Source organism: Trachinotus anak, unplaced genomic scaffold, assembly GCF_046630095.1.
Source record: "Trachinotus anak isolate AG129_WGS33_773 ecotype Australia unplaced genomic scaffold, CSIRO_AGI_Tana_v1 ptg000032l, whole genome shotgun sequence".
NCBI classification, from domain to species: domain Eukaryota; kingdom Metazoa; phylum Chordata; class Actinopteri; order Carangiformes; family Carangidae; genus Trachinotus; species Trachinotus anak.
Genome location: NW_027273883.1, coordinates 6,993,164 through 7,013,691, shown reverse-complemented (window position 1 = coordinate 7,013,691; position 20,528 = coordinate 6,993,164). Strand labels below are relative to the sequence as shown.

The following is a 20,528-nucleotide window of genomic DNA, read 5'->3' as shown; positions in this document are numbered from 1 at the left end:
TGTTTTTCTGCTGCATTAGTTAATCATTTGCACTCAGTAGCTCTTTGTGGGGATTCAGTTAAAAAGAATGATCCAATTCCTGCACTCCACATTTTAATTTGTCACTTATGACATTTAATGGATATTTTAATGGGATACATATTTGCAGATACTTAACAGTCAGTGGCCCTTGTGTTGTCTAAGGAATGGCTTGATTTGAGGATTTAGGACAGACTTAACTATCTTTGGGCACAGGAATAAAGTGACATTTAAGCCTTTAATTTAGTCATAATTGCTTTCAAATGAATGAACTGTATATGTATACATGTTGTGATTGTTATTTATTCATTTGAACTTCATGAAAGCTGCTGTTGGTCTTTTAACTTCACTTCCTGCTGCACTTTATGGAGTTTTGCTGCAGCTTATGAACTTTGAACATTTCCTTCTCTCGCACCTTAAGTTTAATGATTTTAACTTTATGGATTTTGTGTCACTTGCAGCTCCTGTTTTTTCTGGACTTCATGTTTGCTGATTTATTCTTTCCTGTGTGTCAATGAGACTAAGCGGCAAAACTCGTCAGAACACCAGATCTCTCCGCCCAGACTCAAGTCTTCGCCAAATGATGCAAACCGTTTTCTGCTTTCAGTGTCTTTGAGTTACCTCACCACTAATGTCATTTGTTCATAGCTTTATTCCCACAGTCTTGTCTTGTTTCTTTTTACAGATACAAATCTCTTCAAACTTGAATTTCTCATGAAGGTATATTTATAGACATACAAACTTCGAAATTATTTGTGAGTAGGGGAGGACGATCTGGCCAAAAGATCATATGACAATTGTTTTAGGTATCACGATTTGCATCCTGTTTCCGCTGTATGTAAGTACCTTGTTTAAAAAAGGGGTGCTGACCAGCTATCGATGAGTTTTAAATGGATGACTGATCAATCTTTTGTTAAGTCAGTCTTTCACTTAAAGGAAAACTATCAAATCTTTCCAGGATTCCTGCTAACAGTTGGAGCTGCGTGCAGCCACCTCCTTTGAAACAGATGGCAGCTTCCTACATAACTAGCCCTGACGGTAAGTGAAGTGAATTTTAAGTAAAAAATTATACTCAGTATTGTTTTGTAAAGAGCTGCCCCATATCCCCATCAGTGGAAAGTTTATTTTATTTAGTATAATCGTGTGTTTTCATAGGGATGCCAGAGTCCACATCAGGCCATTACCACATGTATGGTCCCTGACAACCAGAAAGAAATGGTAATTCTCTGGCATGACTACACCCCATACCTGTATGGACCCAAATTGGCATCAAAAGCATTTTGAACTTGGAATGGGATGTTCACAAATAATTCCAAATGTAGTTGTAAGTCAACCATTGTAAACTTCTAAATCTGCATGAGAAATTCAAGTTTGTACATATGAAGAAATTGTGCTTGTGTAGAAGGGAATTGTATTTGTATAAAAAAAAATCTGAACAAATGGTATTAGTGGTGAGGTAACAAAAAAAACACTCAAAGAAGTGCTTTTGTCAACATCTGACCAGGTGCAGAGCGGAAAACTGTTTTATAAAACTTGGTGCTCAAAGTTCCCACACAGTGTGTGACACTGAAGCTGCAAGTACAATTGTGACACTATTTTGACATCTGAATCTGATTGGACGATGATTGGACAATTCAATCAGAGGGCAGGTAGTTCTGTTGCTTGCAGATCCTTAAAAGTCTAGTAGGTTTTCAAGCCCGTGCCGTCATCTATCTTTAAATCTACTACACCTTTCAAGATCTGCAGGCAATAGAACCACTTCCCTCTGATTGGACTCTGCTTTGTGATTTGACTGTCACTGTCCAGTCAGAATCAGGTCTAAGAATAAGGTCAAAATGCTACTTGTAACCATAGACTGTATCTTGTACACTGTGTGGGAGCTTTGTGTGCCAAGGTTTAAAGACAGTTTGCAGCTCTGTATCTGTTCACAGGCTTTGACGAAAGCATTTACTCTTTCAGTATCTTTGTGTTACCTCACCACTAATGTCGTTTGTTCAGTTGTATTAACAAAGTCTCGTTTTCATACTTTGTATCAAATTAGACAAAACTAGAAATAAAATATTCTTTATTAGACAGTAAATAAACATAGTTTTACCCCAATTGGACACCACAGACTAAATTATGTTTTAATTAGAAACAGCATCTAAGATTAACCATTATTGATTCATAATTCCATATTAGATCCAAAATAAACAATACTTAGACACTATTACACCAAATTGAACTGTAATTAGAAACCAAATAAGAGAGCCTGATGCACTGTTAGACACGATTTTACAAGATCATAGTCTAACATTAGGCTATTGAACTTGCCAGGACATTGCATCTTTATCTCCCACTGACTCTTTTGGAAACTAATTAGACTCTTGTCAGACTTTCCTGGAGCTCAATCTGTGACACATTACAACAGAACTGTCTGGTGAACTAAAGTGAAATCCATCAGCGTATTCAGGTTGTTTTTACAGTTGTAGAGCTTTGATCAGTACAGTGAATCAGAGTTAATACTGAATAGTTCCTCATTACTTCACTATTATATCACAATGGGTTCTTTGACAACAAATCACAGATAGCAGTGTTTTAATCATAATATTCAATGAGGAACTACTCAGTAACAACTGTTTGTATAACTTTATTTATATACTTTATTTACTAAAGTTAAACAACTGCAAAAACAACTACAATATGCTGATAGATTTCACTTTAGTTTACAATACAGTTCTGTTGTAATGTGTCACAAATTACACTCTAAGAAAGTCTAATAAGAGTCTTATTAGTGTCTAATAAGAGTCTAACAGTGAGAAATAAAGATGCAATGTCCTGGCAGCTTCCTTAGCCTAATGTTATATTGGATGGCTGGGCACATGGCCCCCTGGGGCTCATGCTAATGCTAATGCTAGCTAATGCTAATTTTAGCAGCCAACAAGCTTGCAGGGCCCAGCATTTTGTGGTGTTATGTGAAGGGTGCTGTCATGTAGCAGGTGTTGCTTTCTGGCTTCCACCACCATGTGAAAGCCTCTTCTAATAAACCCATGTCATGAAAAGATGAGCAGGATATAACTCACTCACACTATAAACAACGAGCAAGCACCGCTCAGACATTTTAGATGTATTATAGATCGTTTGTGTGAGGTTGCCCCAAAGTACACAAAAAATATGACAAAAAAAAAAAAACAGCAGCTCAGAAAATCTTTTGGAAAGAGTGAAAACCCAGAAACTGCAAGAAAATAAACAGTGACATGTAACAAAACTAACAAATAATAGATATTTCACTAAACAAACAGAATTACAGAATATTTTTATGGCTGTATGGTTGTCAGTCTTTCAGTCGGTCTACTGCTCCCAGATTGAATACCTCAACAGCTTTTGGAAGGATTGGCACAAATTCATTCATTGTCCCCCGAGGATGAATCCTACTAACTTTGATGTGATGCCCTGACTTTGCCACTATCGCCAACATGTTTTTGAGTTAAATGTCTCCACAACTGTTGGCTGGATTGCCCTGAATTTCGCTCCTGACATCCCTGCACCCCTCATGATGAATTATAAAAACTTTGCAGATTCCCTGACATTAGAAAAACCCATGACATTCCCCTCACCCTCAGCTGCACTTTGTATTTACTGCTGATAACCAAGTGTTGGCATGCTATCATGCTAAACTACGATGGGGAATGTGGTAAACGTCATACCTGCTAAACACCAACATGCTGGCATTATTGTCACTGTTAGCTTGCTGACATTAGCATTTAGCGCGACGCACTGCTGTCCAACAGAAAGCCTCACATAGCTAGTAGCACGACTGCAGACCCTTTGTGTTGTTTTGTCTTGTTGAGCAGTGCTCAGTGTTGAGCATGTTTCAGTCTCTCTTGTTTGGAAATGTACAGTACCAGTCAAAGTTTGGACACACTATGAAGTGTATGAGAGAATGTGTCCAAACTTTTGACTGGTTCTGTATGTAAAATATCATATTTTATTTGTTTTGTTGTTTTAGAGAATGACGTGTTTCTGTCTTGACCCATGTATTTTTTATGAAATACCGTCACTTCTTCAGTCTTTATTTACTTGTTTGTTCACTGTCAGCCTGAAGCTTGAGCATGCTGTAGACAGAGTGGTATACCTGTCCACAGGTGATGCGGTCATGTCTCCTGCACCATGCTTGATCTTTGAAGTTAACTCAGTAATGTAACCTAGAAGATGCTGAGTAACACCCTGACTGGGGTTCCTTGTCACTGCCAGCTCCTTGCACTATGCAGTAACATGATAGGACACACAAAATACCCCTGAGAAGACTGGACATGCACACACAAAGGCTCATACACACGATTATGCCTCTTCAGATTCAGAGCATAATTGTGGATTCAGATTCAGAGTATAATTGTTGGATACATATCTTTCATCAATGTGAAATTAAACTCCTTGACTCTGTGTATGTGTGTCTGTCCGTGGTGCCATTATGTTCCTCAGTACTTGTGAGTGGAAGCAACTCAGTGGTGTGGTGTACATTACCCTCTGTTGTTAAACTCTGACCCAAGCTCACAATTATCCCCATGCATTTTTCATAGGTGCCTGATGACAAGAGTGCACATATCCGTTACTGACCTAACTGCTGGAGCCTCCCCTGTTCTGACCAGAAGAGAAAGACTAAGTTGGAGAGGCAAGGAGAGTAAACTGGAAGGAGAAAGAGGACGGTGATGAAGGGTGTGACACAATGAAAGGATTAAGTGGTAATTGAGGAGCGGAGGAGGAGAACAGCTGAACCGCAAGAGAGGAGGTGACATACTGCTCTGCAAGCTGTAGATGATGGATTCACAGTAACGGGGCAGATGTCTCTGGATTAAAGATGAACCAGAGCAAGAGGGCATCTTCAGGACCATGTCACTGACAGTGCAGCAGTGATGCGTCCGTTTTCTCCACTGCGGTACAAGCCAGTTAAATTAGTGGAGAGGACACGCTCGGTTGTATGATCCCACGCATGAAGTCAACGCATGCAAATCTGTACAGCTGACATTCAGGTGAGAGCTCTTGTTAAAATGTTTCGAGTCAGGAAAAATACACTGATGTGAGGAATTGTAAAGGTGTCCTTTCTTGCTCAGTTACTAGTAATCAATAGAGACTAAAACAACTATAATTATATATCTCAATTTTTCTGTTCTGCAGAGAGAATTTTGCTTTTTTCCATGAGTAAATTGTTTTTTAGAATTTATTAGTAGCTACTTTACTGAGAGTGAGCTTGTGTTTGGGTGTTAAGTCCACCTTTTAATTTATTTTGGGAATATAAAATAATAAAATGCATTTTAAAAGGCCATATAACATTTTAATAATGGCAGTATATATATATATATATATATATATATATATATATATATAAAATTATTATTATTTCTACCTCATTTTTGCTTGTTGCCTTTGCTTCTTTTGCAGGATTCACCCGAGGTTTCATGGTTTCTTTCCATTGTGGTGTCTCTCCTCTCAGCTCGGCCATGTCTGAAATCTTACCCTGACACTAACGTGTATACAGTTAGTCACTATACATGAGCTACACAACATCACCCCATGGAACATAAATGCTGACTGTAACCAGGCTCTACTTTTCATGACTTCTACCAGTGGCTTTGCAAGTATGAATTTCCAGGTCCAGACCAGCAGCACCAGTACTTCAGATACACAGCAGCCAGTTGTTCCATCGACCTATCCACCCCCTGAGCACTGGTCATCGACATCTTTTCAAGGTCCAACCAGTCATGAAGTATTGAGCATATCATCTATGGTCCCTTCTACAGTCCTGACACTGATGCCCCACTATAAACCCACAACTAATGGAAACTTTTCACCCTTTACTGAAGTAACATCACAGCCTCACCCTCCAGAAACGTCACCCTCTTCCTCTGGGTCCTCAGAGACTCAAGATAATTCCCAGGAAGTTCAGCAGAGGAAACCATCAGATGTGGGACCACTGGAGGAAGGATCAGTAGGTCTCGTGTTACTCAAAGATCTCCCTGATGAAGAGCCAGGTATGGTAATAATTAAGGGCATTGTTTCAGTAACTAGTTTTGATGAGGCCCAAAAAAGTCAGGCCCGACATGGATTATGTTTTGAATCAACCCTGGCCCAAAGCACAGCACCATTTAACAAACAAATGCAATTATAATACATATAGCAAAAGATTTATGAACACCCAAACATTACAGCCATATGTGATTTTTAAAAAAAAATAATTTCCTAACAGTGAACATTAATCAGCTGCTCTTCTGGTAAAGCTTTCCAGATTTTGGAGGCTGGGTGCAGGGATTTTCACCCACATGACTGTTACTGAGGTCGGCCACTGATGCTGAGTGATCAGGCCTGGCTCACAGTCGGCTTGAGTTCAGGTCTCTGGGCAAGTCAGTCAAATTCTTCCACACCAAACTCACAAAACCATTTCTTTGTGGACTTGGCTTACTTCATCCCTGGCAGGGTTGGAAGGGCAGATGTGCACTTGTTCACACAAACAAAGACACAGGAAATTAAGAGAAATTAGTTCCTGGACCATTTGAGTTTGGTTGGGACCACCTGACCGGTCTCAAAATGAAGACTGTAGTTGATTTTATTCTGTGATATATTTCATTTGTACCTTAAATGAAAATCACACATCATCCAACTGCAGAGTTCAGTCCAAAAGAGGACTTTATTTTTACATTTGACATACCATTCATGGAGATGTTTTACACTTTGATTATTGGTGTTTTCGTTTTTTCCACACTGCCTTTAAATCAAAATGCTGCTACATCTCAGTTAGCTGCTAAATTCTTTAGTCCTTGCACAGCTGATTAAAAGCAACCACTTAAATGATCTACACTCAATCAGGCTTGCACCACTGAAAATGTGATCCGTGCCTACATATAATTAATCCCTAGTGGATGAATATTTCAGACTCTATCTTGACTCAAAAATCCGCAGCCCATAGCCTGTAAAAAGTAAAATATTTTCTCATATCATAAAGTAAAATATGTGAGGCAACTATATGTTGATTGACTGAATGCGCACCCATGTTCCTCTTCTGTACCGACAGGCCACGACCTACTGTTCCCCGGCTGTTCTTGTCTTTTCAAATTATGACATACACGGCTTTTATCCTTTAAACTAATTCGAATAAACAACAACAAGATTTGGCCCAAGATTTCACCACCTACTATATAATGTAGTGATTTCCTGCCTTGCCAGTTCTTCAAAGGTGCTAAGAGACACTTCTGCTCCATCTTCTTTCCTGTGCTATAGTCAAGCCTCATTTTGCGCTCATTCACATTTTCATTTAAAGATAAATCACTGGAACTTATTACCTCCCGTTCTCTTACAGCTGGAAGTATCTGTGATTTCTTGAGTCCTGCTCTTGTCTCTACAAAATAACAGAGCCATCCATAGGTCCCTGACTCCAGCTCCTGCTTTCCAAAAGAGTGGTTTCTTGTCAGCTCTTAGACGAGATAGATGCGAGATGAGATAGAAATAACATCTCTTAGAGTTTCTCCAAGACAGTGCTGAGGCAGCAGTGTAAAGCCTCAGTAATAACATTACAATAGAGATGATGTGCAGTCTATTTCATTGCTATTTGACCTTAAAGTGGTCGTTGATAGTACTGGTCATGGTATCTTTTTAAGGATACCATCCCAGATTGGATTGCATCATAATTAACAAATGAAAAAACAATTATCCACTGATGAAAATGTTTCTTTATTCCCCAGAAATCTATTCTCATTCCTACAGTATTAATTATACCCTCTGGTGTGTCATTTATCGTTTTAATTGTGCTTTTTACCAATACCACATCAGCCATATGGACAGTTTGATCTATCTGATAATAACAAATGATGTAGGCAGATTAGCTTTCGGCAAAGCTGTGGATAGATGGCACAACATTTTCAATGGCTCACACCATTTACTGTAGTAAACTACAGTACCGTGCAGCATGTTTAGCAGTTTTCAAACCTCTATTTTTTTTTTTTTTTCATCAAACTAAGACACTTTTGGTAATCTGATCCTTTATCCTTATCCTCATGATCCAGAAAGAATGATAAACATTTAAATGTCTACATTTCATTGTCTCTCATCTGTTTCAGCCAATACACTTTGTCACTGCTTCAGTCACGTAGTGGAGGATAAGCCCAGTTTATCAGTTTATGCTCTATTTTCATTGAAGGAACACTTTTTTTAGTTTGGTATATATTATTGTACATTTATAGAATATGTCACAGTATGTAGCATCAAACTGATAACTTATACAAGGAAAAGTTCTTTCAGGCAAAAAGCATAAATTACCTCCCAGAGTTCACATTTCACTCTCTTTAACACTTACCAAAACATCACCGTCAGTCCTGCTGCTGCTGTGCAGCTGTGAAGCTTTTATCAAAAACTACAAAGAGGTTCAATGTTACACCAGTGCTCATGGTGCCTCAGGTGTCTGTCAGTCAACCATAAAATTGATTTTGAATTTTTTTTTTTTTTTAACCTACAAGGCATCGTATGCAGCTCATGTTTTACCTCATATAATGGATGTGTTGTGTCCTCAGTTCACTCAGGTTTTCTGAACAAACCCTTTTGTGACTGAGCTTTAAACAGTGTCTCTAAAAACCACATTGATCAGCTCTGTGTCTTGTCTTAAATTACTTACACCTTTTCTGTTATGCATTTATTTTCTCTCTGTCGTGTATAACAAATACAGGTAGTGTTGTGCACTTGTGTATTTGAGGTTGTTTTACATTTACATTTACTCATTATGCAGACACTTATACTCAAGCAACAAAATGAGGGACAACACTCAAGCCCCAGTGCAGTGGGAGACACTGGAGTAGCCACTAAGTACTAAATCTGTTCAGTAAGACACAGTTCGGAGAGAGGAGAGCAGGTCAAGAAGTGCACAGTTAGTGCGAGCTAGGCATTTTAGGAAATTAGTCTTGAGGTGATTCTTGAAGATGGAGAGGGACGCCCCTCCTCTGATATAGCACTTGGTAGCCTGTTTCATTGGAGAACAACAAACTAGAGGAGTCTGGGCTGAGACTGCTTTGTGTGCAGAGACACCAGACAATGTTCAGACAATGTGCCAGACACTTTATACTCTCAAAAATAACACAAAAAAACTCAAATTACAAAACATTCGCAGATTAGGTTAAATGACATCCGTTAGGTTACCAAATTTTTCCACTCATTCTAAACTATATCAATGTTAATTCTAAGATAGACACGTCAGTGCACAAATACTATAAATAAAATGTAAAAAGGATTGGCATTTAGTTTAATATATTTTTTGATGTATCTTTTAAAACTGTAGTTTCTGTGAGTTATGTAGCTCTTTACACAGTTGGACAGCTTCCTAACAACCACTTTACACATTGCTAAAGTCTTTACTAGCTAAGAAACTTAACTTTCAACAGTGCAACTTTCAACAGCTACTTTCACTAGCTTGAAAAAGTAGCTGGTAGTTACTAAGAATCAATACTTTATGCACAAACTAGATTTACTAATAGCTGGTATAGCCCAGTCCTGGGCTTACAAGTGAGTTTCCATACATTTTAAAGATTTATTGGATTGTTCATTTTTGTAAATGCAGAGTCTCAAGCCTGTTCATCTCGTGACGTGTTACTGCTTGTGAGCATCCCCATCATCATCATCATCCCTATCATCACCTCTGCTCTGTTAGGTAAGATGCTGCACCTGTCTCCATTGGTTGTCAGATTTTACAAGTTTTCATGTATTGACCCAGTTAAGAATGTGCTAGATGCTTAATTAATACACCATTAGTACCATGAATTCAGCAGGTAAATGTAGACCTCTTCACATGGTTACCACTCCTATAACAAAAGCACAGAAAGAGACGTACAGTATATGCACAGTGCTTGCACAAAGATCATAAAGTTTAATTTCTAATGTCACACATTAATTTACACCACCTCAGTCTAACAATCTGAACAATAATCATATCCATTAATCTAACCATAACTCTTTAAGCTCATATTAATTTGCTTTGGTACTGACTGAATTTTACATAACACCTCAGTGAGCATGGATATTAGGAAGATAATATTCAAATGAAATAAGGTGGAAAAACAGACTTAATTACTCTTGCACATTCAATATTCTAGTCATGACACGAAATGTAAAGTGTTCTAATTTTAGATTCGTTTAAATTATTTATCAGTAAATCTGAGTCAAAGGGTAAAAAGGATTTTGCAGTTTGCAATTTTGCAAAGATGGTTACAGGGTCAAAATTATTTGCTGAGGTTCAAATTTGAATAGTCAGGTTCATTTTGTGTCCTCACTGTCTTTTTTTGTTTGTTTCCTATTAGTCAAGTTCCTGGTATTCCCCTCTGAGGTAGGTGAGTCTCCTCCGCCCTGTGGTGCAAAAGGGAACTGCAGTGTCCCGACCCAGGCACCTTTTCTGTCTAAGAATCCAGTGAACCAGACAGCAAACATCACTGAAGGTAGGAAATGTTAAAAGTCATAGTCATTCATGTGCAGATGTGTGCAGGGCTGTCAGTCATCTGCTTCTCACAGAGAAGATAATAATTACAGATCCATCAACTCTATAGCAGTTAAGGCCAGAAGTTGAACAGCTTAAAGTTTAAGAAGGGATTTTACTGGAATATTACTATTATCGTTCATTAAACTGCTTATGTATGTTTACTGAATTCAACAGTCTTTATAAACAGCTATAAAGACACATCTGTGTTATTACATGTTTTCATTTTCTCTCTTTGCCTCTTTTCACTTAGCGTTCTCACCTTTTTAACTATCCTCTCACACTCAGACTGCACAGTCCTGGTCAGTGATGGACGACGTATTGTTGGGGGGACGTTGGCGGCCAGTGGCAAGTGGGGCTGGCAGGTCAGCATGCACTGGAGAGGGAGACACGTCTGTGGAGGTGCCATCATCTCCCCTCGCTGGGTCATCACTGCAGCTCACTGCTTTGTTGAGTAAGAGGTGGACATGGGGGAGGAAAGTAAGGAGTTAAAGTAATGTAGTAGACTCAGAGTTCACGCAGTTAATACCGAATCTTTGCATCCATGGTTCTCTGCAGGAAACTTTAATGAGCTCGGTAAATTGTTTATCGTGCTGAAGGAAAAAAATAAATCATTATTGACCAGAAAAAGGTTTGGTGAACTATCATTTAGTTGCATTTATTTAGCAGTTATATGGAGTAATTGCAATTACAGACAATACATTTAAGGATTATTAGTGTCATTTTCTCCCTGATGTCAACTCATCCATTTTTTCATAACTACCTGATGGAGAGCCTCTTTGAGATGGAATCAAAATGCACATTTTTCTCATGTAATAGGATCAACATTTAACAATATTTAAATGGGGCATAATAATGTGTGCTTGGCAGGCAGGTACTACAATTACATCAGTATTTGGACAAGAAAGATGTGTGTGTTGTTTACACTGGTTTATGTTCTATACACACAGTATAGAAAACAATCAGCAATAAACATATCAAGACCAGACATCACCAGAGTCAAAGCAGCATCATCATACTAGACGATCACACAAGCCACAACATCAGTGTTCACTGGGGCTACTACATAGCTCTGATCACAAATGTCTCTGCAGGAACAACATGCTTGAAGTGGCTGCCTGGCTGGTGGTGGTGGACACGGTCAGCATCGCAGACAGCTCTCTGGGGAAGCGCTACAGAGCATTGCAGGTCCTCTACCACCCCCGCTTCAACACATACAACAACGACTATGACGTGGGCCTGCTGCGCACCATCACTGACATAGACATGAGAGGTAAAAAAGAGGTGGCTCCACACATCAGCAGGGAAACCCACGAATGTTTGAAATTAGTTACTGGGTTCCTGAATTTGTGTTCTTGAATTTAACTGAACTAATACTTAACTTATTCCCATTTGGATAATAACAATTTCTAAAATGTCTCTCTATTAACAAAAGCATTGCTATTCAAAATTCATAGTACAGTTTACAGTTTACTCCATTATATTTGGGTACTAATATACTTAGAAAACGTTTTTTCTTTATTACAATCAATGTACAAATGAATCTTAAATGGAACAGTATGGTTAGTCTATTTTGGAAAAATGAACTGTGCTACACCAAATGTTGTGGTGTCAGATACCTGCAGCAAATGCAAAGTAACTATTTGGTTTACTTATTTCTTATGTTATTTGTTATTCATGTTCCTTGTACTTCCAGAGGGGGGCGGTATTTGCTCAGATCAGCTCCAAACTAGCCTGCATATTTCATTTTACAGAAATTGTAAACCTCATGGATTATTTTGATTCTATACAGATTCTTCAGAAAGTTCCCTGATACAAATAAATGACACTTTTAAACTCATGACCGCTACATGTATACTGATGGGTGAGTTCAACATGTATTTCAAATTCAGCTGATCTGGGTGGATTGTTTTAATATATATAAACACACACACACACACACACACACACATACACACACATACAGAGAGAGAGAGAGTCTAACAAGCAAACTCTCAGTAACACATTATGAAGGAAAAAACAAAGAGACAAAATCTGGTATAAAAATGTTTGCAAGATAAGTGACACATATTATCTCAGTATGTAGAAGAACTTATGTGATAACTTTTATGTCTTTATTGCTTTGCTTATAAATGTAGGATCATTTTTCTAGTTTTACTATGTGCTGTTTGCAGGTGGGGTGCGACCAGTGTGTTTACCCCGCCCGAGCGAGTCCTTTCCTCCTGGAGCGGCCTGTTGGATCACAGGCTGGGGATATATTCATGAAGGAGGTGTGTTAAACTGACACAGATTCTCTCTAGTTGTGCTTTTTGTACCTGACAGCCCCTTCTTTGGTCCCAGTTCTTCCACCTTCTTAGTTCTTCCATCTCACTGAAACAATTTACAATGCAAGTAAGTTCTCGACTGCTCCTACATCACATGATCTCCATGGCTGATCCAAGTTCTTTGGGGATCTGAAAATCATTTGACCTGCTACCAGTAATAATTTAATGTGAGGCTTTTCAAGACCTTTGAGTTATTCAAGTCATTGTTTTTTTTTTAACCGTTTTTAACCATTACTGTGTGGTTTTTTATTACTTATTTGTTCCTCTTTTTCGTCAGGCTTTGTGTCAAATGAGTTGAGGCAGGCACAGGTCAAGGTCATAGCTCAATCCGCCTGCTCCCACCCGAGCGTCTATGGCGTGTACCTAACTCCCCGGATGATTTGTGCTGGCACCCTGAAGGGAGGGGTGGACTCCTGCCAGGTACACACCCAGTGGCATAAAACTTCCTCGTAAACCTTGCTAAAACACAGGTTTAGGAAGAAAATATTATTAGCTTTACAATAGATCACCAGGTAAAACTTGCATCAGTTTCACTTCAAATGGGCATACATTTGATATATGATCTAAAATGAAAAAACCAAATGATTTTTTTTCTGTTTTAAGGGAGACAGTGGCGGACCCCTGGTCTGTGAGACAGCCAGTGGGGACTGGAGGCTGGCAGGGGTGGTGAGTTGGGGAGAGGGCTGTGGACGGCAAAACAAACCAGGCGTCTACAGTAGAGTAACCGAAATGATCCACTGGGTTGAAAGATATATAGAGGTACTGTATAAAGTAATATTAGTCAGTCAAGTTTTTTTTTTAAACAAATAATGATTATTTTAATTATCAATTATCCTGCCAACTATTTTCTTAATTAAACAATTAGTTGTTTTGTCTATAAATCGTTAGAAAATAGCTAACGTGAGTCTAATGTGATGACTTCAAATGTCTTGTTTTACTTACTTGATGAACAGTCTAAACCCCAAACAACACATTCAATGTACGATGATATAATCCGCATGTTGAAGCATTTTTGCTTGAAAAATTCCTCAAACTGTTAATTTAATTTTCTGTTGAACTGTGCAAAAATAGCTGCATAAGTAACAAATAATATGAATACAAGTCAATACACGGTAGAGACAATAAATACTCATTGGGTCAGTAAGGCATGCTGAATGAGAACATTGAAAGCCATGTGTTGTACAGTCAGAAGGCCTCCTTTAACTTTTCATATCTTGGATTTTAGGCACCATAACAATGCAATACATTTAAATATATTTCCTTCATGGAAATGCATTGCTTTTTCATTTTTCTATTTTATTTATTTTTGCAGGACAAGCCAGAGGAACTGGAGGAGACCACCAAAGCCATCACTGACACTTACAACTGAGATATGTGATAACAAAGACGCCAATCACCTGCTTATTTTTGTTGTTGGTTTTAAAACAGAAAAATCACTATAACATTATTGGTAACAGGCTTATATACAGGTATCAGCTTATGTCAACTGATAGGTAACTAGAAATTGCAGTATAGTTATGCCAAACATGTTTGAACAGAGACAGTGTCGCAAAGGTTATAACTGATTAATGGCAAATTTGTCGGTAATTTGCACCAAGAAAGTACAATGCCACCTATGACAGGTCTTCCATTCTCCATCTTGTAACCTGGTCTTATAGAGGGATGTTGTGTCAAAATATAGTTTTAAGTTTATATTATCGTTATTTATAATCTCCTTTAATCTAAAGTTTCATTTGTCAAGTGTTTCCATTTTTCTGTGTCAAGAAATAAACACAGAAAATATTAGGTACGTTAGTTTTATTTTATCATAGGAGTAGGCGGAGGAGTATTATTTTCATTATCAATATATCTGACAGCTATTTTCTTTAAGTGATTGATTGTTTAGTCTATAATATATCAGAAAATAGTGAAAAATTCCCATCATTATCCCCTAACACCCAAATGGACATGTTATCTAAGCACCATTCAAAAACACAACAATGTTGAGTTTACTACAATACATACTAATTTATCAGTTATCAAAATTGTTCCCAAATAATCTTATGTCAATCAACTAATCATTATAGCAGTGGCTGGAAATTAATGAAACTGCTGTGCACAGAGAGGGTCAACAAGGGCCCAACAACAAAATTTTTCCCTGGGGCAAGTTTATATTTCACTTACAGTGTCCCTGTCAGATGACATGAATCTTTGAAGTAGCATTGTTAACTTTATTTATTTTGAGTCTGTGTGATAAAGTATTTCTGCAGTCACGTAGGCCACAGCTGCAGTCTACAGCACTGCTGTGTGTGTGTGTGTGTGTGTGTGTGTGTGTGTGTGTCACTGACCTGCTTATGACAGTAGAGGGGAAGCTGAATCTGCAGGACTCAGCTGGATTAACCCAAGTTGCTCAATAATACAAGTATTGGCTGTGGCAGCAGTCGCAGCAGCAGTAAAAGTGCATGACACTGTGACACCATCATAGTCTCGAAGTTCACACAAGGTGAGCAGTGCAGCTTGCAGCAGCTCTGAACTCAGTCTACCTGCAAGAAACTGGACGTTGTCTGCCCTGAGCTTGAGGAAAACGCGGCTACACACTCGTAGCTGCAGCCGCCCGGTTACCTACCTGCGGCTGGTGGTTATCAACACTTTTGCCCCACTTAAAGTAATTATCTGATTGTGCCATCAGGATAATTCAGTCGGACGACAATGTGCTCGGTTATGAACAGAGTGAAACCAGTTCAGCGGGCTCTGGCTCTCACGCTTCGCCTCAGAGCAAACACCGTGGACTCGAGTTACGCAGCAGCCGAGAATAGGCGCCTTTCTCCCGGCGTAAGTTCCACCGTTGGCCCGCTAAGATCCACCACCAGACGGTACTGCTCTAGGATGGCGCTTAAGGAAGGACTGCTCTTCAAACAAGTAGGTTCACGTCAATTTATGTTGTTTTCTGTCAGGTCCAAAAAAAAAAGGAGAAATGTTTTTGTTTGTTTTTTTTCTGCTAGCTACAGTTAGCAGGAAGTGAGCTAGGTGGAGTTAGCCGTTAGCTTAATTACACAGTTGTGTTCAGGGTTGTTTGTTTAAACTGAGCCAAACCAAGTTATCGGATTCATCTCTGCGACTTGTGCTTGAGTTTTCTTCTCACTTTCCTTAGTCTGCTCAGTGTATTTGCATTAACGTTGAAAAGTTAACATACTGTGAGTACTGCAGTATTACTATTGAAGACACACTGCTGTGGGTATGATGTTTTTTTAGTTGCCAATTCATTCATGACCTTCGGCATCAGCAGCTGACAAACCAACCTCAACTCCACCATATTATACGGTCGTCATAAAAGGTTTGAACCTCTAAATTTCTGTGACAACTGAGCACATAAAACCTGTTTTTTAAGAGGATTATGTGATGTGTTCAAATTCTCCAGAACAAATGAGTTGAGTTTGTTTTGTTGATGGCTAATTTTGTGTTGAGTAAAGGTGTTAAACACCAATACATTGGTTGTAAACACTAAAAATGCAGTACTGTGCAAAAAGTTAGGAGGATACTTCCAAAAATATTGCCATGAATAGTTTTTATCAGTTAATGTCATACAAAGTATAATAAAAGGAAAACCCCTAAGTGAAATCAATATTTGGTGTGATGGTTAATTCAGCACCAGGTTTTCAAGATACCTGGTTTGTGGGTCGTTTCAAGCATTTCATAATCTTAGATCTCTCTTATCACACTGACTGGAAGGATGTGCATCATTACCAACTGTTGGTATCTTTTGTAATGTATTGCTGAGTCATTCCTGTGCCCAGACCTGTTTTTTTTTTTTCTGTTCAGCTGTTTGAGTCGGAGAGCAGCACGTACACTTATCTGCTGGCAGACACTGAGACCAAGGAGGCTGTCCTCATCGATCCCGTACTGGAGACCATCGAGAGGGACCTGAAGCTTATACGTGAACTGGGGGTTAATCTAAAAGTTGCAGGTATCTAACCTATGGTTGGGGTAAAGAAATTATTTTGTTTCATGAATTCAGACAACTTTAGAAAATCTGTGTCCCATCTTCTTCATTGTCAAACACATTTACAAGCAAACTGTGATAAGTTGGCTCAAGATCAGTTTAGCGCACATAGTGCAACAGATTGGGGCAAACTTCTCAGACTCTGATACTAATTCTGCAAATTTTGCTCTGGAGCAGTTTATGTAGCCGTGTCACTACCTCACCTTTAACTGCCATGTACTGTCACGATTATTTATGCACTGTATCACTGCACTGAAAATTTTGTTTACATTATATTTTACTCTTTTATATCTTTTAATACCTTGCCTTTTTGCACCATGGGTCTGAGAGGACCGTAATTTCAATTGTGCTGTATGTCCTGTATGTGTAGCATAATTGACAATAAAGCTGACTTTGACTTTTTGACTTTGACATTTGCTTATGTTAAACCTCATTTTTCCCATGACCAAGAACTCAGTTAGGCCAAGCTCATGGACAATTGCACATCGTCTTGTATATTGTCTTTTACTCGTGTCAAAAGACTCCCAGGGCAGGGCAATATGTCTGAAATTAACATCACAATATTACTAATACTACTAAGAATACTTTTCCAATAATGACATAGTCATATGGAAAACTTATGCAACATCACATAAAAATCGTTCAAGCTGATTTTCAATACTGTGACATGTTCCCCTGTTGTCCATTACAACAGACATAACTCTTAACACATAAAAAAAAAAAAAAAACCCAACCCATTAATCATGCTATGTTTTTATTATGCTTAACTTGGAATCAGTCATGTGGACAGTAAAACAATAACATGATATGCATATCGTTACAAAACCACCAGCTTTTATACTGATAAGACTGAATTATTGCCAGAGCCCATGGTGAATCACAGTATCCTCTTTTTCTGACAGTAAACACCCACTGCCATGCGGACCATATCACAAGCACTGGGCTGATGAAGAAAAGACTGGTTGGCCTGAAGAGTGCTATCTCCAAGTTCAGTGGTGCCTCTGCAGATATACTCCTGTCAGAGGGAGACAAGGTCACCTTTGGTAAACATGTAAGAAGGAAATGTTAAACATATTACATTGTATAAGAGCAGTCCATTCAACCCTCATATTAGAGGGAATGAGTGTTTGTTTTTAGATCTATCAGTGTGTCAAAATGTTAAATGTATATGAACACACTCATGCATATCTGTATCAGCATTTTGGGCGTTGTATTCTGGATCTGTATCATGTGTTTCTCTGCAAAGAACTGAAACTTTTTAGTTGAAATTGCTTGATAAAAAAATGTTCACGTGCTTTGAAGATAACCTTTGTTTCTTCTCTCTGTTAGTATCTGACAGTGAGAGAGACACCTGGACACACTGATGGTTGTATGACACTGGTGATGGGGGATCAGAGCATGGCTTTCACTGGGGACGCTCTGCTAATCAGGGGCTGTGGCAGGACAGACTTCCAGCAGGGTAAACATACACTTTTACTTTGTCCTAATAATCTCACATGAAATACCTTACTGTCTGGACTTTTCTTTGCCCCACACACTGGCTCTAAGCATTTATTTTTGTAATGTTGCAAGATGAACACAAGAGGGCAGTGTAGCATCAGACCCTTGCAAAATTTTCTCTTTTTGATTCAGGCTGTGCTAAGAAGCTCTTTGAGTCAGTCCATCAGAAGATCTTCACCCTACCTGACCAGTGCCTCATCTACCCAGCGCACGACTACTTAGGTTGGTGAAAACCCACACATCTGAATGTTCATGTCATATCTCATCTTGTCAAAAACATTATATACTGGGAAGCTATTGCCAGCATTTTCCCGCCCATAGTAACCAATACTGATATGAAAAAATGTTGTGCAAATGCAAACACAAACTTTTCAAACATGCTTGTTGTGTCTACACTGCATCGCTTGAAACTGATCATTTTTTTTGATTGATCAGGGACGTTCAACATCTGGTCAACATTAAGACTGCCGTAACTGTAGATGATATATTAGGCTGTATCTGTCTCTGTGTATCAGGTCAGACGGTGTCTACAGTCGGTGAGGAGCGCAAGTTTAACCCACGCTTGACCAAGAGCCTGGAAGAGTTTGTGAACATCATGAATAACCTGAATCTCCCAAAGCCTAAGAAAATAGGTATCAAAAAACATTATCTTATGCAGTCAAACTACATTCCACGCTCTGTTAATCAACATAATTCTACTTCCTGTGCCAAAACATTTCAAGGCTGTGACACTTCATAGCACAGGCTGACACTGTTTTCCTTCCTTTGCAGATATATCAGTGCCTGCTAATCTGGTTTGTGGAGTTCATGAAGTTTGAATGCAGGACGCAAAAGGGAGGATTCCAATTCAATCATCTACATCATAGCAAAGTGATTAATATTTACATATATGTATTTAGCAGGATTGACAAAAAATGGTGGCCATAAAGTGCTTTATTGTGTGTATGTATGTATGTATGTAAATTTTAAGATGTATATTTGAATAACTGGAGTGCAGCTACTGTTGTGATCATGCTTGGAATAATAATGCAATGCAATGTAATTTCTATTTTACCTGTTAGAAATGAGAGCTGAAAAGTTCAAGATAAGTAAAAACCACTATTGCATTTTTTTTGCAATTAATTGAATATAAATATAAGTATTTTTACCTCTAAATTCGACTGTGTTGTTATGAATTGCAGAATTGGGGAGGAAACTTATGAGAAGGAAAGCTCAGATGGGAATGTTCCATTCAGGGTTTGGTTTAGTATTCATGAATGCCTAACTGGGACAATTGACTTCTTCCACATGGCCTTTCCAGTGATTCCGGACTCCTTCAGCCAAGGCCTCACACACACCACCCAAACTGCTGCCAGCCGCGGCCTTTTTGCATAGCAGGAAAATGACACTACGCTATTTGCATTCAGAATCACTGAGAGCTAAGTTTCCATTGCAAAAGTTGAAAACATGTCATGACTGTGCGTTTTGTGCTCTCAACTCGCATCTGTTCTCTAGATGTCCAATAGATAAGGGTGTCTATTTTAATGTGTATCAGTATCTCCGTGGTAAGTATCAACACAGTGAAATCTGCCTCTGGATTTCCAGATGTCCGGTACACGCTGCTTTCAGCCGGCCTTTAACAGCTCATCAGCCAGTAAGACAGGTTTATTTGGGAGTGTCGGCCTCTGACTCAGCCACATGCCTCTGCCAGAGAAACTTGCACATGTGACACTAAGCTGTGCAGTAGTATAGGGCTGATCATGAGCTTTTGAGGGCCAGTAACAAAAGATACCTACTGAGCCGTTTTAAATGGAATCAAACTATTCATCCTCAGAATTTCACTCTTGCCAGGATTTAAAGCAACACTCCATGTCACTTCATGAGGAGTACTACTTGGTCTGTGAAATCTGTGATACTGTAGTAACTGTTTTCCTGTTACACAGTATATAGGTCTGCTGTACTGAATCTGGGATATTTTCTATCAGCTGCCTTTGTTATTGCTATCTTCATGGGTCATTACCGATTATCTTTGATGTTTGGTAGTGAAATACCTGCTAGGTTTTAACCTCCTCAAAAGATGCATGGAAACTTTATTATAAATGACATAGCTTCCGAGTAAAGGAAAGTGTCGAAGAAGTGGTTATCTGTTGGTGTACGTTTGCTAGTCATATGCAAATTAATACTGTTAGCCCCCACAAACTTAACATCCACCAGCTGTCTCTGTCAGCATTTTAGATTAAAAGCA

At 38.8% G+C, this 20,528-nt stretch overlaps 2 protein-coding genes and 1 long non-coding RNA gene across 4 annotated transcripts; 2 read left to right on the top strand and 1 right to left on the bottom strand.

Annotated features, from left to right (window-relative positions):
- Nucleotides 1–4,449: 4,449 nt before the first annotated feature.
- Nucleotides 4,450–15,026, top strand: LOC139613362 (transmembrane protease serine 11A). Its single transcript, XM_071469948.1, has 10 exons — nucleotides 4,450–5,027; nucleotides 5,437–6,026; nucleotides 9,593–9,682; nucleotides 10,329–10,463; nucleotides 10,790–10,955; nucleotides 11,596–11,774; nucleotides 12,676–12,771; nucleotides 13,103–13,245; nucleotides 13,429–13,584; nucleotides 14,138–15,026. The coding sequence occupies exons 2-10, from the start codon at nucleotides 5,609–5,611 to the stop codon at nucleotides 14,192–14,194; spliced, it is 1,440 nt and encodes a 479-aa protein (XP_071326049.1). The 5' UTR covers nucleotides 4,450–5,027; nucleotides 5,437–5,608; the 3' UTR covers nucleotides 14,195–15,026.
- Nucleotides 10,320–15,296, bottom strand: LOC139613366 (uncharacterized). Of its 2 annotated transcripts, XR_011686732.1 has the most exons (4): nucleotides 15,153–15,296; nucleotides 12,817–12,871; nucleotides 10,764–10,943; nucleotides 10,320–10,457 (listed from the first exon to the last, which is right to left on the bottom strand). It is a non-coding gene; the product is annotated as an uncharacterized lncRNA (long non-coding RNA). The 2 variants fall into 2 exon arrangements; XR_011686733.1 differs by lacking the exon at nucleotides 12,817–12,871 and having other exon boundaries at nucleotides 15,153–15,294.
- ethe1 (ETHE1 persulfide dioxygenase) lies at nucleotides 15,169–19,459 on the top strand. Its single transcript, XM_071469951.1, has 8 exons — nucleotides 15,169–15,307; nucleotides 15,494–15,723; nucleotides 16,624–16,768; nucleotides 17,707–17,855; nucleotides 18,134–18,263; nucleotides 18,437–18,526; nucleotides 18,820–18,936; nucleotides 19,076–19,459. Exons 2-8 carry the CDS (start codon nucleotides 15,514–15,516, stop codon nucleotides 19,120–19,122), a joined length of 888 nt encoding a protein of 295 aa, XP_071326052.1. The 5' UTR covers nucleotides 15,169–15,307; nucleotides 15,494–15,513; the 3' UTR covers nucleotides 19,123–19,459.
- The last annotated feature ends 1,069 nt before the right edge of the window (nucleotides 19,460–20,528 follow it).

Bases quoted from the DNA above. Each gene is read 5' to 3' on its own strand.
- LOC139613362 (XM_071469948.1), top strand. From the start codon at position 5,609: ATGACTTCTACCAGTGGCTTTGCAAGTATGAATTTCCAGGTCCAGACC. The intron at 13,246-13,428 runs GTACACACCCAG...TTCTGTTTTAAG, and splicing joins GAGGGGTGGACTCCTGCCAG to GGAGACAGTGGCGGACCCCT. The intron at 13,585-14,137 runs GTACTGTATAAA...TTATTTTTGCAG, and splicing joins GGGTTGAAAGATATATAGAG to GACAAGCCAGAGGAACTGGA.
- ethe1 (XM_071469951.1), top strand. From the start codon at position 15,514: ATGTGCTCGGTTATGAACAGAGTGAAACCAGTTCAGCGGGCTCTGGCT. The intron at 18,264-18,436 runs GTAAACATACAC...TTTTTGATTCAG, and splicing joins CAGGACAGACTTCCAGCAGG to GCTGTGCTAAGAAGCTCTTT. The intron at 18,527-18,819 runs GTTGGTGAAAAC...TCTGTGTATCAG, and splicing joins CCCAGCGCACGACTACTTAG to GTCAGACGGTGTCTACAGTC.